We start from the raw sequence: 17,486 nt of genomic DNA on the forward strand, positions 1-17,486 counted from the left end.
TATGGTGTAAAAACTCAAATTATCAAAGGATATAAAAAAATAAAAGTGGGTTGAAAAATTCTTTAAAAAAACTTAACATCAATCTGTTTTTTCCGTAATATAGTTTTGTTGTTTTATATTAGGATATTAAAGTAGTTTTAGTAGTTTCCGTTTATGTACCTATAGAATTATAGTTGCTTTTATTAACAAAATAAACAAAGTTCCAATTATCTTTTATACAGCGTGTCTACTTAAGTTGGAAACATATGGGAAACTTCTTTGTTATGCATTTTACGAAAAAAAGTTATTCTTTATAAAAAGTTCTGCATGCTCTAAAACTTAAGATTCAATCATCAGATATCAAATTTTCTCAATATTATACGAGGTATGTCAAAAAATATGAACTTCGTTCAAGAGTAAAGTACCTTTATTTCTCTCAATATCGAAAATTCTTATTATGAAAAGTTGTTTGGAAATATAAACTAGGATCAAATATGCAATTACATGGTTCTAATTGAAAAAAAATGTTTTCCAAATTTTTCTCAAATTTATTGATACTAACTTCGTTTTTATTTATTACACATACGATAACTCTTTTATTATTACTTTTACGAAAAAAAGGTATTCTTTATAAAAATCTCTGTATATCCTAAGGCCGAAGATGCAACTATCAGATATCACATTTTATTAATTTTATACGAGGTATGTCAAAAAATATGAATTTCATTCAAGAGTAAAGTACCTTTATTTTTCACAATATTGAAAACGGCTATTAAAAAAGTTGTTCAGAATTAAAAACTATGTTTCGATATGCAATAACATCCTTCTAATTGAAATATTGTGAAATATAAAGGTACTATAATCTTGAGCGAATTTCATATTTTTTGACACACCTCGTATAAAATTAATAAAAGTTGATATATCATGGTTGTGTCTTAGATTTTGGACCATGCAAAGCTTTTTATGAAGAATAACTTTTTGTCATAAAATGAATAATAAACGAGTTATCATATTTGTAATAATTAAAAACGATGTTGGGTATCCATAACTTTAAGAAATTTTTTTTTCCCATTAGAAGCATGTAATTGCATATTTGATCTTAGTTTTTAATTCCAAACAACTTTTTATCATAAGAATTTTTTGATATTGAGAGAAATAAAGGTACTTTATCCTTGACCGAAATTCATATTTTTTGACATACCTCGTATAATATTGAGAAAATTTGATATCTGATGATTGAATATTAGGTTTTGGGGCATGCAGAACTTTTTATAAAGAATAACTTTTTTTTCGTAAAATTAATAATAAAAAAGTTTCCCATATGTTTCCAACTTAAGTAGACACGCTGTATATTTGTGAACTACAAAAACTGGAAACACCGGCCACCTTTCTATATCGGCCAATAGTTCCTTCATTTTTAGTGGCCGTTACTGACAGGTTTTACTGTATTAATCAATGATCAATTTTTAAAATTTCTATTTTTTTATTTAAGTTGGAGTTGTACGTTATTTTGTTTTCATGACTCATAAATAAATATGTTTATAGAGGCAGAGATAATTATTACCCTCTTACCTTTTTTCGGGTTCTATATTCAAATGTACTCGAAATAAGTACCCGAGAAATTCGGGTAACTGTACTTTGAGTATTGTACCCTGAGCACTTTTTTTGAGCAATGTACTCGGTACTCTGTACTTGTTCCGCAAATATGAAAAGTACCCGGTACTCTGTACCCGGCCCAGCTCTGCTACTAACTGACATTTTCATTAATTTGACCATTTTTTAGTTAATAAAAGATTATAATTAATTAGATATACAGGGTGTTTCATTAATAATTGTCCATATAGTAACTGGAGAAACCTTAGCACAAAATACGAAGATTTAACCTAAAACACTTAAATAAAATGTGGTTCCTTACTGAGTTACAGGGTGTTTTATCTAAAAATTAAAAAACTATTTTTGCTCAGCAATTTAAAACTATTTGACGTATCCTTTTCATACTTGGCAGAAAGTGTGGCTACTAGACACCCTACTAAATTATGATAAACAAACGTTTCTAGCTACTACCAGAGGCGTACGACAGGTGATGGTGAATGGTTGACCCTTCTCAAATTCTACGCCACTGGAGGAATTACTATTTTAGTGCCATTTTTAGATTCTACAATACTTTCTACGTAAATAATATTCTCTTCATTGGTAACGATAAAGTCATTAGTTTTCGAGATATTTGAAGTTAAATACGAAACTGCACAGTTATTTTGATTAATTTATGATATGATTCATATGATTAAAATTTAAAAATTATTTGTACCCAGTACTTTAAAGCTATTTGGCGTATCCTTATCATACTTGGCAGACAGTGTAGGTACTGGACACCCTACTAAATTAAGATAAATAAACGTTTCTAGCTACTACCAGAGGCGTACGACAGGGGATAGTGACTGGTTGACCCTTCCCAAATTCTACGCCACTGACGAAATTGCTATTTTAGTGTAATTTTTTTATTTTGCAATACTTTTTATGTAAATAATATACTCTTCATTCGTAACGATAAAATGATTAGTTTTCGAGATATTTGAAATTAAAAATGAAGCGACACAATACACTGATCAAAATAACCGTGTCGTTTCATTTTTAACTTCAAATATCTCGAAAACTAATGACTTTATCGTTACGAATGAAGAGTATATTATTTTCATAGAAAGTATTGGAGAATCCAAAAATTGAACTAAAATAGCAATTTCCCCAGTGGCGTAGAATTTGGAAAGGGTCGACCATTTACTTTCCCCCGTCGTACGCCTCTGGTAATAGCCATAGACGTTTGTTTAACATAATTTAGTAGTTTGTATAGTACCTATACTTCCTGCCAAGTATGAAAAGGATACGTGGAATAGTTTTAAAATGCTGAGCAAAAATAGTTTTTAAATTTTTAGATAAAACACCCTGTAACTCAGTAAGGAACCACATTTTATTTAAGTGTTTTAGGTTAAATCTTCGTATTTTGTGCTAAGGTTTCTCCAGCTACTATATGGACAATTATTAATGAAACACCCTGTATATCTTTTGTTCAACAAAATTTGCATTATTTTTATTTTTATAATTGATCATCCACAAAATATTACAATATATTTTATTTCATTTTATTGCAGTTACATTGTAAGATCTTTGATAGATAACTTAATAAAATATTTATTTTAGATATATTTTTCTTTTGATATTTTTATAGGTGGTAAATAATTTGAACCTATATATTACATAAATTTTTTTGTTATATATACCTGTATGCTACATGTTTTTATATCTATATGTTATGCATGAAGTAAGTGGAAGATTTCGACTACAAATAAACAAATCAAAAATTAAATTTATGGTCATCAGCAAAAATAAAATTAGAAACCTCCAACTGCTTATTAAGAATACACCAGTGGACCAAGTAAAACAGTTTACCTATCTTGGAACAATGGGATCACTCACAAAAAGTAAAATGTAGAATAGAGAAGGCTAGGAGTGCATTCAACAACATGGCCAAACTCTTTAAAAGCTACAACCTTAATCTGGAGATAAAAGTAAGGTTCCTACGATGTTATATCTTCTCAATATTATACTACGGAGTTGAATCCTGGACACTCACTGAACCGATGGAGAAAAAACTTGAAGCCTTTGAGATGTGACTATACAGGCGAATCCCAAGGATATCATGGATGGACAAGATAACCAATGAGACTGTACTAGGAATAATGGAGAAAGAAAGAGAAGTGATGTATACGATTAAAAGAAGAAAGTTGGAATATCTCGGACAGATAATGAAAAACGGCTCTAAATACACATTACTGAAAATAATCCTTCAACGCAAAGTATTAAGCGAGGAATTGGGAGAAGAATATCATGGTTAAAAAACCTGAGGAAATGGTTCTCCACAACAACAACTAATCTATTTAAAGCATCAGTTAATAAAATAATTATAGCCAAAATGATCGCCAATATTCGGAACGAATAGGCACCAAAAGAAGAAGAATGTTATGTATTCAACATTCAAAAGTGCATAAAATATTCAGGCATTGAAATATTTATTCAGTTTTGATTTAACAATTTTTTGAAATGGTAGAAGAAAAATTATCCTTCATTAATTCACCTGATTACAAATAAGGCCGGATTTATATTAAGAGCGAATGGTTAAATAAGAAAACGACAAACCAATTTTTAAGATCAGGTGTTGCTTTCTCTAGCTCAGAGCATGACTTTTATTTTACAAGCAGTTCATAAATTATCATTCTAATGATAAGTGAACTTATAGTAAAGTGGAATTTAAATTCCACTGCACTAAAAGTGCAACAAGAAATTCATTTTGGTCCGTAGGTGGTCTTCCGCAATTTCTTAGATATCTACGTATAAATAAGTCCTAAGTAATTGTACAAAAAGAAACAGTAGATTCTACACTCTAAAATATTACGATTTAACCCAACTTACTTTAATAAAATGTTGATATTAAGAAAGATACAGGGTGGTAAAGTTAAACTTTTTTTTATTTATTATTGAATATTTCCTGACAGGTATGAGATAACAACATGAAATTTGGTATGTGGGGGTTTTTTGGGTCGAGAAAACTAAATTCCCTACCAAAAATTATGTATTGCCCAGAGGGCGCCACATACGTCTTTCAGCACTCATTTATTACGTTCAATTTTTTTTTATCCCTCACTCTGTATAATTTTGACATTAAAATTTTTATTCTCCTATTAGTTTTACTTAAAAAAGGTATACTTCTTTCATCTCCCTAAACTCAACCGTTTTCGAGATAAACGCATTTTAAATCTGCGATACACCATCATTTTTAGCATAATATCATTCATTGTAGTTATACCCGAAAAATAAGTTAAAACCATAAAATTATCCAAAAATGTATCGCAAATTTCTTCAAATGGAATTTGCGATGCAATGACAAATTTGAGAACTGGCACAATTATTATGGTTTTAAGTTAGTTTTCGGGTGTAACTACAATTATGCTAAAAATGATGGTGTATCGCAGATTTAAAATGCGTTTATCTCGAAAACGGTTGACTTTAGGGAGATGAAAGAATTATACCTTTTTTAAGTAAAACTAATAGGAGAATAAAAATTTTAAGGTCAAAATTATACAGAGGGATAAAAAAAATTGAACGTAATAAATGAGTGCTGAAAGGCGTATGTGGCGCCCTCTGGGCAATACATCATTTTTGGTAGGGAATTTAGTTTTCTCGACCCAAAAAACCCCCACGTACCAAATCATGTTATCTTATACCTGTCAGGAAATATTCAATAATAAATAAAAAAAAAAACGTTTAACTTTACCACCCTGTATCTTCCTTAATATCAACATTTTATTAAAGTAAGTTGGGTTAAATCGTAATATTTTAGAGTGTAGAATCTACTGTTTCTTTTTGTACAATTACTTAAGGACCACCCTGTATAATCAAAGCTTTGTTTATTAGAATTTTAATGTTCATGTCTATCATGCACTGATTATTGGTTTACAGTCGACAATATGTTAATATCGTATAAAATGACTTACCCGCTCATGCTAAGATTGGCGCTTCCAATCCATCTCCATACTTCGAACGGTTCTCCTTTTACTTCTTGGATTTCAGTTCTTACACGAGATTCGTTTTCATTTATAAACTTCACGGCTTTTGCCCAAGTACTCGCTTTTTCTTAAAAAAAAAAAAAAAAACAAGAAATGAAGCATGTTAAATGGGTGTAAGAAAAATATTTTATTTCGAATCGAGAAAAGAGACCAAAAGAAAGTAACCAAAACTCGTAGATAAAATCCATAATTAAAAAAAGTGGTACAGTAGACGGTAATGTAGACTAGCGCGAAGCTTCATACCATGTTTTCTGTATTTTTAAAATTTAAATAATATTTTAAAAGGACACCGCACAAATCTTATGGAAAATATAATGTCACTCAAATGAAATAAAATTTAGATGAATAGATGCGTCCTGAAATTTCAATAATTTGATACCATTACGCCAACTCTGAATTTTGCTTAATTAGGGCGTTAATTGTAATTAAAGTTTATCGAAATCGCATTTTGAAGTCCATAAAACTGGCATTCATAAATAATATTAGTCTAGAGGCTATTGAAAACAGTCTATTCACCACTAGCTTAAGCCGATTAGAGGCGGTACAACTAACCAAATTATACCTACTTTATTGTCAATAATAATAGGAAAAGATAAGAGTAAGTTATTGCCTTAATCTCTCAGAAAGATTTATGGAGTAAGCGAATCACAAGACCTTTTTTTTTCTCTTTGACACACGTACATTCCTATTTGATTTTAGATTTATTTTTATCAATTTACTTGTACAATTACTCTTGTTAATCAAAATACAGAGTTGGCGCAATAGTATCAAATTATTGAAATTTCAGGACGCATCTATTCATATAAATTTTATTTGAGTGACATTATATTTTCCATAAGATGTGTGCAGTGTCCTTTAATAAATTAATTTTATTATTTATTTATTATTATTTTTTAATTAATTCTGCGGCACTTTTAACACGTTCTGACGGGTACTCGCAGTCCTTCAAAAAATGTACCGATGCATATATGATACATCGTCTTACATTTACTGCATAAAATCATGGTTTAATTTGTACCCGTCTTTTTGTCTGACTGCACATAAATGTCAACAATTTCGAATTTTTCATTTAAATTGTTCTTCAATTAATCTAATATTTTGCAAATATTAGGAGTAATTGTGAATGGCAAAAATAAGAGTTTTGTAACGGAGCGAATACTAGTAGGAAACAAAACATACTAGAGATTTCATAGGCTAATAAAAATTAGAATTCATCCAGAAATACAAATCTGAAAGTATACAGAATTGCAATCAGACCAGTAGTTACATACGCAGCTGAAACAATGTGCCTCACAGATAAATATGAAAAAAGATTAAGAATATTCCAAAGAAAAATCCTCATGAGAATTATGGGCCCAATTAGAATGGAAAACGGAGAAATAAGAACAAAAATGAACCATGAAATAAGAGAAATAATAAAGGGAGAAGATATATGTAATTAGATTGATTAAAGTGCAGATACTGAGATGGCTGGGACACACAAAGAGAAGGAAAAACGGTCTACTGATTAAGAAAGTCACCAACTGGAAGCCAGCAATTGAAAGACCAAAGGGACGACCTAGAGAGGGAGATGAGAGGACCAGGTCATGAGAGATATCAAAACCTGAAAGTGAGAAACTGGAGTAGAATAGACTCGGAAATCGGCTAGAAAATTTAAACCGAATATAACATAACTCAATGTTGTTCTGAAGCTATTTTCTTGTGGCATTTTTATAATCAAGTATATTCAAATGGGAAATAAGCCACAATTTTACCTAAAAATGATTTTATTAACGTTTCGACGCCCAAGTCGGGTGTCGTTGTCAAAATACAAAATAAAAAATTATTTTGTATTTTGACAACGACACCCGACTTGGGCGTCGAAACGTTAATAAAATCATTTTTAGGTAAAATTGTGGCTTATTTCCCATTTGAATATACTTGATTATAACATAACTCAGTTTGGCAACATTGTATAAAGACCAAGTCTTCTCGGATTCAACAGAACCTAGTTTGGTTCAGACACACTAATATATTTTTTAAACAACAAAAATGAAATGTTTTAACGAAATAATGTTTCAAATATGATGTGCAAAATAATTTTGAATTCGGTTCCGCTGATGAACTTGCTTTTTAGTCCTTAGAAATACAAGAAAGTTTAATTTCTCTTGTTTAATATTTATCGTCAAATTATTTTAACGATACTAATATGCAAGTGTTTAGTATAAGATCTAAAATGACTAATTTACAATGATTAATGGGATGTTAAAATACCGGCAAGTTCTTGCTTATCTTTAAAGCGGCTACTTGAATTTCTTAAACATTTATATGAAACATTGATACCGCCACTTTGTCTTTTAAGTTACCGTTACATTTTTGAAATGTTTTTAGGTTAAAAATAGATGTTTTTGTATGTAGGTACACGTCAATTTAAAAAATAATTTCAATCGATAATATAAAAAAGGTACAAAATAATACCACTTACTTTTTCTGTCTCCAACTGGTAAAATCATATCTCTAGCATGGTTGATCACCACAAAGTCGTCCATATTTGAGTCTTCGCTAGCTTTAGACTGCAAAATATCAATAATTCTCTCAACCATAAACCCAAGTTCATCCTTCTCCTGTTGGGCATGATGTTTGTAATATTTGTAGGCTACGTTCAGCGTGTACAGCAATCCAAAAACGATTATGAGAAATAAGCTACTTTGGAATATTAAACTAAAACTGCTGTAGATGAGAGACTTCCATGACGATAGACTGTTAACGAAAGAACACTTAAAAGGTAAGTCAGGCTTCAGCATAACCAAACTTGTCAGTTTTACGTCAGAATATAAGAACACTTCTTCCTGAAATACATATTAGGTCGTTAGAATTGATTTACGTTGGTATTTACATAAAAATTAATATGTAACTACATTTTTTCCTTTCATCAATTTCTCTTTAACCCATTACAGACCAGCATTCTATTTATAGATCACTGAAAAAAATGTTGGGTGACAAAACGGAAACAGAAGTGGAACGAACACATTAGTAGAATGGCAGAGGATAGAATAGTACGAATAGCACGAGATAAGTCACCAAATGGATGAAGAAGTATTGGCAGATCAAGAAAAAGATGGTGCTATAACTTAAACAATTTAGGAGGCTAATATTGAAGAAGAAACAGGTTTTAAAGCCTACATACAAGAAGGAAGAAGAAGAAAAAAATGTTTTCAACACTAAAATTTTTTGTTGTATTATATCTCAAATATCTTTTCAATAAAAAAAATTATAATGTTTAGACAAATTTTCTGACTTCTGAATTTTACGCCTTTTTCAGTGGCCCAAAGATGTAAAAATCGCAAGGAGATAAATCGGAACAAAAAGGCGGGTGCTCTAATATCCTCCATTTCTTTCGTTTTAGATTTTCTTTCACTGCTTTGGCCACAAATTGAATGACGACACGCTGATTATATCTGGACGAATTTTAACAACAAACGTCATTTTTAAGTCACAATTCTTAATAGATTTATTCGTAGTACGATCAGCAACCGTTGCCAACCATCAGACGCATGCGCGTTCGTAGTTTACGAACGCTAACTGTTAACTGCGCATGCGTCTTATGGTTGGCAACGGTTGCTGATCGTACTACGAATAAAGCTAATAGGGCTTTTCATTCACAGTCATTTGTTTCGAGCTTCTGACATATTTCCTATAAACCGTGTATATTAATATTATACAACATATGACAGAGGCTCGAAACAAATGGCAATCGATGAAAAGCCCCATATAACACGCAAATACAAATGATCGGAACTGATCACTGTGACGTTTACCAACATACCTAACATTGCTGAAAGTCAGTTGAGTGATTACAATTACACTAAACGCAAAAAGTATCGCATAATTTTTGAAACAGAAAAAAGTTTAAAAATAATTTTTAATTTTTAGCAGAATGTTATAATACCCGTCTATCGTCTTCTTTAGGTGTCTACAAACCCATAACATTTCAAGTTAAAGCGAGTTTTGTGCCGAAAAAAAAACAAGAAACAAAACGTGGTTAGAGCAGAATATTTATTTTGGACATTTGTGTTCGACAATTTGATCTGTGCACTATGTCTACTTAAGTTTTTCATGAGGAGGTGCGTTCTTACAAAAAATGACTAATATCACGTTATAACAAGCAGCCCAAATTGTAGGTTTAATTGGAGATGGCCGATCACAGCAATATCTTGCTTAAGTTATGGGAATCCACCAATCCAGCGTTTCAAGAGCTTTAAGAAGGTATAGAGAAAGTGGAAGATACACAAAAAGACCAGTTCCAGGACTTTCCAGGCGCACGAACCCAGCAGATGAACGTTATTTACATCTGCAGACTTTGTGTACACATCATGTTACAGCTAGACAACTTCAAAATTATCTTTCCACAGCCCGTGGCCCGTAATGTTCGATTCGTTAAGTGCCAATTCGGTTAGAAACAGATTAAGGGAATTTAGAATCAGAGTCAGAATGACTGCTACTGCTCCACTGTTAACGAAGGCACACCATATGGCACGTTTAAATTTTGCATCAGAACATGTCGATTGGGATATTAACGACTGAACTAATATTCTTTTTACTGAGGGTCAAGATGTGCACTTTGTGGATCCGACAGTGCAAAGTGTCTATCGGATCCAAAAAGTACAAATTTTGACTCATCAATAACAAGAATATTAGTCCAGTCGTTAATATCCTAATCGACATATTTCGTTGCAAAACTTAAACGAGACATACGGTGTGCCCTCGTTAACAGTGGAGCAGTAGCAGTCATTCTGACTCTGATTTCAAATTCCCTTAATATGTTTCTAACCGAATTGGCACTTTACGAACCGAACATTACGGGCCACAAGCTGTGGAAAGATCATTTCGCAGTTGTCTAGCTGTAACATGATGTGTACGCAAAGTCTGCAGATGTAAATAACGTTCATCTGCTGGGTTCGTGCACCTGGAAAGTCCTGGAACTGGTCTTTTTGTGAATCCTCCACTTTCTATACGTTCTTAAAGCTCTTGAAACGCTGGATTGGTGGATTCCCATAACTTCAGCAAGATAATGCTACGATCGTCCATCTTCAATTAAACCTACAATTTGGGCTGCTTGTTCTGACGTTAGATTACTCATTTTTGGTTTGTTATGGGTTTATCAAATGTTATGGGTTTGTAGACACCTAAAGAAGACGGGTATTATAACATTCCGCTAAAAATTAAAAATTATTTTTATACTTTTTTTCTGTTTAAAAAATTATGCGATACTTTTTGTGATTAGTGTACTTCCAAGGTCTGATTTAACCTGACCAAAAATGACTGTTAATAGTTAAGACTAACCTGAACAAGCGTATATTATTTGTACTCACCATATCTTTGACTAAATCTTCCTCAGTAACAGCTCTACTGGACCTAACCTTGTCATCGGTTTGTGCGACATTTATGCCCCAATGTGCATTTTGAGAGCACAACAGCATCAAATTGCGCAAGTCATTGTATACCTGGGTAGTGTTCTGTAAAATATAGATTAGCTTAGAGTGAAGAACAACCATACTTAAATTCACAGAAGACTGCAATATACTTAGTTACTGCAAGTTACATAATGTGTCACCCTCGTTTTACACGCTAAGAATTTGAACGTGCGATGGTTGACACGCACGATGACATTCCAATAGTGGCTCGAGCAATCCTATAGAACCTTTCTCATTACACGGCGGTTGGAACGTTCGGTGATGTACCCGTGTAATGTGAAAGTTACCATTAGTCTTAGCAGATTATCGGAGAATAGGCCATTTTTGTGAAAAGTTATTTACCATCAATTTTATTGCTGGAATCGAATCTTATGATTGTATATACATATTAATAATATAGGTATGCAAAGTCCGCAGATAGTGTGCTACTTTTTTTATAAACAAAATAGCGCCCGAAAAACGTGTTTTTTTTCAATTTTTGCTCTATAACTCCAGAGATTTTAACTTTACACCAAAAATACCCAAATAAAAATTCACCTTAATTAAATTCTGCATAGAGACGTGTTTTTCCTGATTTATTTCGACGAAAATTTTCCCCGGAAAATGCGGGGTTTTCCAACAAAATCTTTCACTATCAACTAAAATTTTAGATAAGTAATTGTTTATCAATAATTAAATAACTTGGTAATATAAAAGCTCTTTTCGTATAGTTTAGTAGAATAAACAGTTTACTAACAATGGAATTGTTAATTAAAAATTTACGGTCGCTATAATAACCACAATAATTGTGATACGTAAGAATAACTATCATTTTTGTATAAAAAGACACTGTACCTATCTAATGTACTTTACAGAATAGAAATTGGACTATTTAAAAGCGGCCTCAGGAATATTTTAAAATTATAGACAATTTTTTGGCTTATAAACAAATAAAATATCTCGGGAAATATTAAATGAAATCATTAAAACGGTATTGGAAAAAAGCGGCAGGACGCTTCTTTTAAAAGAAAAAACGTTTAATTGTGATGAGTGGTTCCTGAGATACAACCGGTCAAAGTTGACCGGCATGTACGGTAAAGATATAAACAATAGGATCATAATTTTCGAACCATCACCTTTTTATTTCGGTCCTCTTTCTCCACACCAATTTTCATATCTTTAAAATACTCATAACATATATTATTATAATAAAAACTATCCATATTACGAGTGAAAATTGCCAAAAATAGCAAAATTCCAATCAAAAATTAGGTTGGAGAAAATGTAATCTCCAAGTTCAAAATCGGTATACGTTAAAACAAATGCATTTTCTCGGCTTCCCATGGAGCAATTTTCTTCATTCTTTTTTTGTTCCCAAGTAACTCGAGTATAGCCATATAATTAACGCTTTATTAAATGTCAAACTTGCTTTTTTTATAATTTGTTATAATAGATTAATTTATTTATAAGAAAACTACATATTTTTTTCCAGTTGTAGACTTTTTTTAGATAAACTTACTACAAATGTACCTTTTAACGTTAAAAACACAAATATTCTCATTTGGAAGCTGTATAATTATTTAAACAATCTTTATTTAAACAAATTAAAAATGTTTGTTATAATTGTTTGATTGGAATTTTGCTATTTTTGGCAATTTTCACTCGTAATATCGATAGTTTTTATTATAATAATATATGTTATGAGTATTTTAAAGATATGAAAATTGGTGTGGAGAAAGAGGACAAAAATAAAAAGGTGATGATTCGAAAAATATGATCCTATTTATATCTTTGCCGTAAATGCCAGTCTACTTTGACCGGTTGTAACTCAGGAACCACTCATCATAATTAAACGTTTTTTCTTTTAAAAGAAGCGTCCTGCCGCTTTTTTTCCAATACCGTTTTCATGATTTAATTTAATTTAATATTTCCCGAGATATTCTATTTGTTTATAAGCCAAAAAATTGTTTATAATTTTAAAATTTTCCTGAGGCCGCTTAAATAGTCCAATTTCAATTCTGTAAAGTACGAGAAAAACACGTCTCTATGCAGAATTTAATTACGGTGAATTTTTATTTGGGTGTTTTTGGTGTAAAGTTAAAATCCTTGGAGTTATAGAACAAAAATTGAAAAAAAAATCACGATTTTTGGGCGCCATTTTTTTTATAAAAAAATTAGCACACTATCTGCGGACTTTGCATACCTATTTTATTAATATATATAAAATCATAAGATTCGATTCCAGCAATAAAATTGCTGAAAATAACTTTTCCTTGTATTTTGCTCATTAGCCCAGAGTACATGGGATTGCTCGAGCCACCATTGGAATGCTATCGTGCGTTCTAGCGACCGCACGTTCAAATTCGTAGTGTGTGAAACTGGGGTTAGTGTGATACACTTACCTTCACTTCAAAATTGGATACACAAAAATCTTCAATTTCGAATTCAGTCATTTGAGGAAACACTTTTGAATCTGAGCAAAAATGGGTCTCAGCTCTTTTCTGTAATTCTGGTTTTAGGACCTCTAATAGATGCATCGCGTTATTGGCGTCTCTTTTAGATATGCAGTTTACCCATTTTTTAGAGTTTGGGTCGTCTTCAACGCACGGTGGCAGAGTAAAATCTAAAAATTATTTAGTATGTGTATATGGGAATTCCATTATTAGTATTCTGTATAAAACTGTCTGCAAAAGACTAAAGCTAGACCAAAAGAACCGAAGACACAAAACTTGAGTCATAGGATTCAAGGAAGGTAGACACAAGTACAGGCAAAGCAAAGGAGGGTATGGTTTGATAATTTTGAAATTTTCTTTATTATTTTAAATGAAAGTACTTAACTACAAGAATACTCTCTGAAAATTTCAGATTGATCGGATCAAAATTACCGAAAATGCAGCATGTTGAATATCCCTAACTTCGACTTGAATTGCAACAGCTTCGCACCAGCGCGCTTGAGGGTAGTGAGAAACGTCCAACAGCTGTTCCTCTTTTTTTTTGTAAATAGCCCAGCGATTCAAAAATATATTCCGTTGTGCATCACTTTACGATTTGATAGACAAAAAAGACATTGAAAAGAAAAATTGTCAAAACTTACAGGTTTTTCTCAAAACTGCTTTTTTGAAAGGCGGTGGACATTGTAACTCAAAAACTACTCTACCGAATCACCTGAATTTTTGCATACGTTGTCTTTAGACATTTCGTGAGGTAACTCTGTCAAGATATTTTTTGTTTTATGCTTATTTTTTGTTTAGCAGTAATAAATATGTTGATTTTCACAAGAAATTTCGCTTTTTGACTTCTGAGTAATACAAAAAAAATTCAAAAATTGGCAAAACTAATAAAACTCGACAACGTTACCTCGAGAAACTCATAAGCTAATAAAATCTTTTTTAATTTTTTGTTTCACATGATCCAACGATGAGTTCTGATGTCCAGCACAAAATCAAAATTTTTTGAGCTGTAAAAATTTGTCACCGTTGGCTTATTTTTCAATATTTTGCTTTTAAATTTCTTTTTAAATATTTTTTGACATGTACCGAATATGTTTATTTAATTTCAAAATAAAACCATTCTACCATAATTTAAATTTTTTTAAAGAACTGTGCTTGAGATGTTGATTTCAAACCATACCCCCACCCTTAAGATAGACAAAATACCCTCGGTTCCAGAATTCAATTTTTTTTCTTTTTTTTTAACATTCTACGTGATTAAAAAATAAGACTTAGGGCAATTGTAGCCCGCTATCCCCTTCCTCCAATATCGTCTTTGTTCAATGGGTTGCAATTAATTTTAAAAAATCCACACGCACCACAAGTGTTGTACCTAACAAAGGTATGAAGATACGGATAAGACAACAAGATATTAAAAAACTGAAGCTCAAGAATAGGATTCGGTTTTGAAATATCTCCACAGAAAGTCCATTCCAGTGAATTAGTTACTGGAGATATTAGCCATGATGAGAAGAATTTCGAGATTAACATTACATCCATACAGGTCTTAAAAATTCCCATTATTTTTTTTAAACAAGAAAAATACAGGAATCATTCGAGATAGAAATGCACCCTAAGTGTCTTAACAATACTTATTTTTTTCAGCTTTTCAGGCAGGTGACGTCAGAAGAAACCAAAAGCAGAATGCAGACAAAAATAATGTGTTTCTACTCCAGAATTCAGTAAGTTATGACATTTTCTCTTTAAACAAGAATTATGCGCCAATTCTCTAAGATAAATACAGTGATGAGTGCGCTAATAACCGGCAAAATAACGCAAAAGATGGAAAACATAATAAATGGTGAAATAAAAAGAGATGGAACTAGTAGAGGTGGAAATTATCGATATAAACGTATAAATTAACATTATATAGTTTCCCACCTTTAGACGTCCGTGACGGGAGTATTTTATAAAATTCTACTGTCACAGTGACAGTTGTTACACTCCTCCGATACGTCTAAAGGTGAGAAACTATGTCGTAATGTAATATAAATTTATACGTTTATATCCATAATTTCCACCTCTACTACTTTCATCTCTTGTTTCACAATGTATTGTTTTCCATCTTTTGCGTTATTTTACAGGTTATTAACGCGCTCATCACTGTATACAGAGTGTCCCCGAAAATAGTGCGTAAGTGCCTTTAAGGTATGGATATAATACACAATGTAGAACAAAAAAGTCCTATAACATTTTTTTCTAAAGTTAACCGTTCCTAAAAAAAAATTACATTGTTCGCCATATAAGCGAACTTTTATTTTCTTAAAATTAACTAATTTGGCATCACTGTACAAGAACTGTTTGTGATTTAGTTTATTGACACCACAAATATAGGTCAAACAGGTAGACACCTCTGCAAAATAATTGTACCACCCCATGTTTAAAAATCCAACAAAACAAGAATTTGTTTGTTTGTTTAGGATGAAGACAGTGTTTAATGTAAATACTTATGGCTAAAATGCTGCAACTATTTTTGAATTGTGATTGTCTATGTTTAGATTTTTGTATAAATAGTTGTCAGATTTCAATTTGCATACCAAAATGTATTTTGGTTTTTTAGCCAAACGGTTGCATTTAGAAAAAAATGTTATAAGACTTTTTTGCTCTACATGGTGCTTTCTACCTATACCTTTAAGGAACGCACTATTTTCGGGGACACCCTGTATATCCCAATTGTCATAAAAAAGGGAATCAGATTAACCTGACGATTGCTGCTATATACGATGTATTTTCATTTTTTTTCACAATAATCCACGATAGAACTATTTCCAAAGCAACATTATATCAGTACAAGTTTTAGCATATATTTTTGATGATCCTTTAACTCTAGTTCCCATTTGTTGCCTTTAAACAAAAGGCAAGTGGAAGTCCTTCAAGATAAAGACACACCGTAAGTGTCTTAACAAAGTGTATGAATATACCAGGATGTCTTTAACCTGCAATATTCCTTTAAGACTTTCAGAAACTCTCTTATACTTCTTCCACAATAAGAGAATGAGGAAAATTTTATTTCCATCTCTTAATAACTAATTCCACTTGTTTCGCATTCTGGATTCTACAAAGTGGTCTGTTATTCTTTTTCTTTCGTAACAATTGGTCTGGGCAATCCTATTCTCCAGGCTTGGAACATACGTCAAACTCTACAGGGTGATTAATAATTACGTGGTACAGCAAACATTAATTTTTTTTAAATAGAACACCCTGTATATTTTCTCATGTATCGCTAAGGAATAAACAGACTGTATATAAAAAAGGAATGCATAAATAATTATTCATTTTACATAACAGGATAACCAATATGTTCTGGTTTTCAGATTAAGTTTTATTGACGAATATTCGTATATAGGGTGAACTACAAAAAAAAAATTATGACTTTCTCATATTGTTTTATTTTGTTCGTTTTGTATATACAAGGTGTTTATTTCATAGCGACATCGAAATAAAAATGGTCATAACTCGTTAAATACCCTGTACAGTAGTGTAAAACGTCATATTGTAAGAACAGTAATAATGAGAGGAATGTAAATATACAGGGTGTTCTATTTAAAAAAAATGTGTGTGTACTTTGTACGCACGTAAGAAGTTATACTTCTATTATATGATTTCAACGAAATAAATATGCTTTCAACAGGTTATTTGTATTTTATTTGAAGATTAAACTAATTTTTACTTACTACTTTCCAAAAATTTTTATTAAAATACCAAAAATAAAAAAAAAATAGAAAACACACGGATTCGAACCGGGGACCTCTCGATATCCGGTCACACTCTCTACCACTGAGCTATATTTCCTTTGCTTTGACAGGTTACAAGATTTCTCATACATACTGACAAATTTAATAGACCAAGACCAAGTGAAGTATACAAAAATACTTTAAATATACTTACTATTATTATAAAATATCTTATTCCCGAGGAAGACAAATCCAAAGACACAAAAATTATAATAAATATATTTACTAAAAACA

At 31.4% G+C, this 17,486-nt stretch overlaps 1 protein-coding gene across 3 annotated transcripts in view; it reads right to left on the bottom strand.

Annotated features, from left to right (window-relative positions):
• Positions 1-17,486, bottom strand: part of LOC114325263 (inner nuclear membrane protein Man1) — a 60,351-nt gene that overhangs the window by 31,353 nt on the left and 11,512 nt on the right. For all 3 annotated transcript variants that reach the window (XM_028273275.2, XM_028273274.2, XM_028273271.2), the window contains 4 exons: positions 13,432-13,652; positions 10,949-11,092; positions 8,062-8,425; positions 5,526-5,664 (listed from right to left, as the gene is read on the bottom strand). In XM_028273275.2, coding sequence (XP_028129076.2) covers positions 5,526-5,664; positions 8,062-8,425; positions 10,949-11,092; positions 13,432-13,652 — 868 coding nt within the window. The remainder of the gene's footprint in view (positions 1-5,525; positions 5,665-8,061; positions 8,426-10,948; positions 11,093-13,431; positions 13,653-17,486) is intronic.

Source organism: Diabrotica virgifera, chromosome 7 (genome assembly GCF_917563875.1).
Source record: "Diabrotica virgifera virgifera chromosome 7, PGI_DIABVI_V3a".
NCBI lineage: Eukaryota > Metazoa > Arthropoda > Insecta > Coleoptera > Chrysomelidae > Diabrotica > Diabrotica virgifera.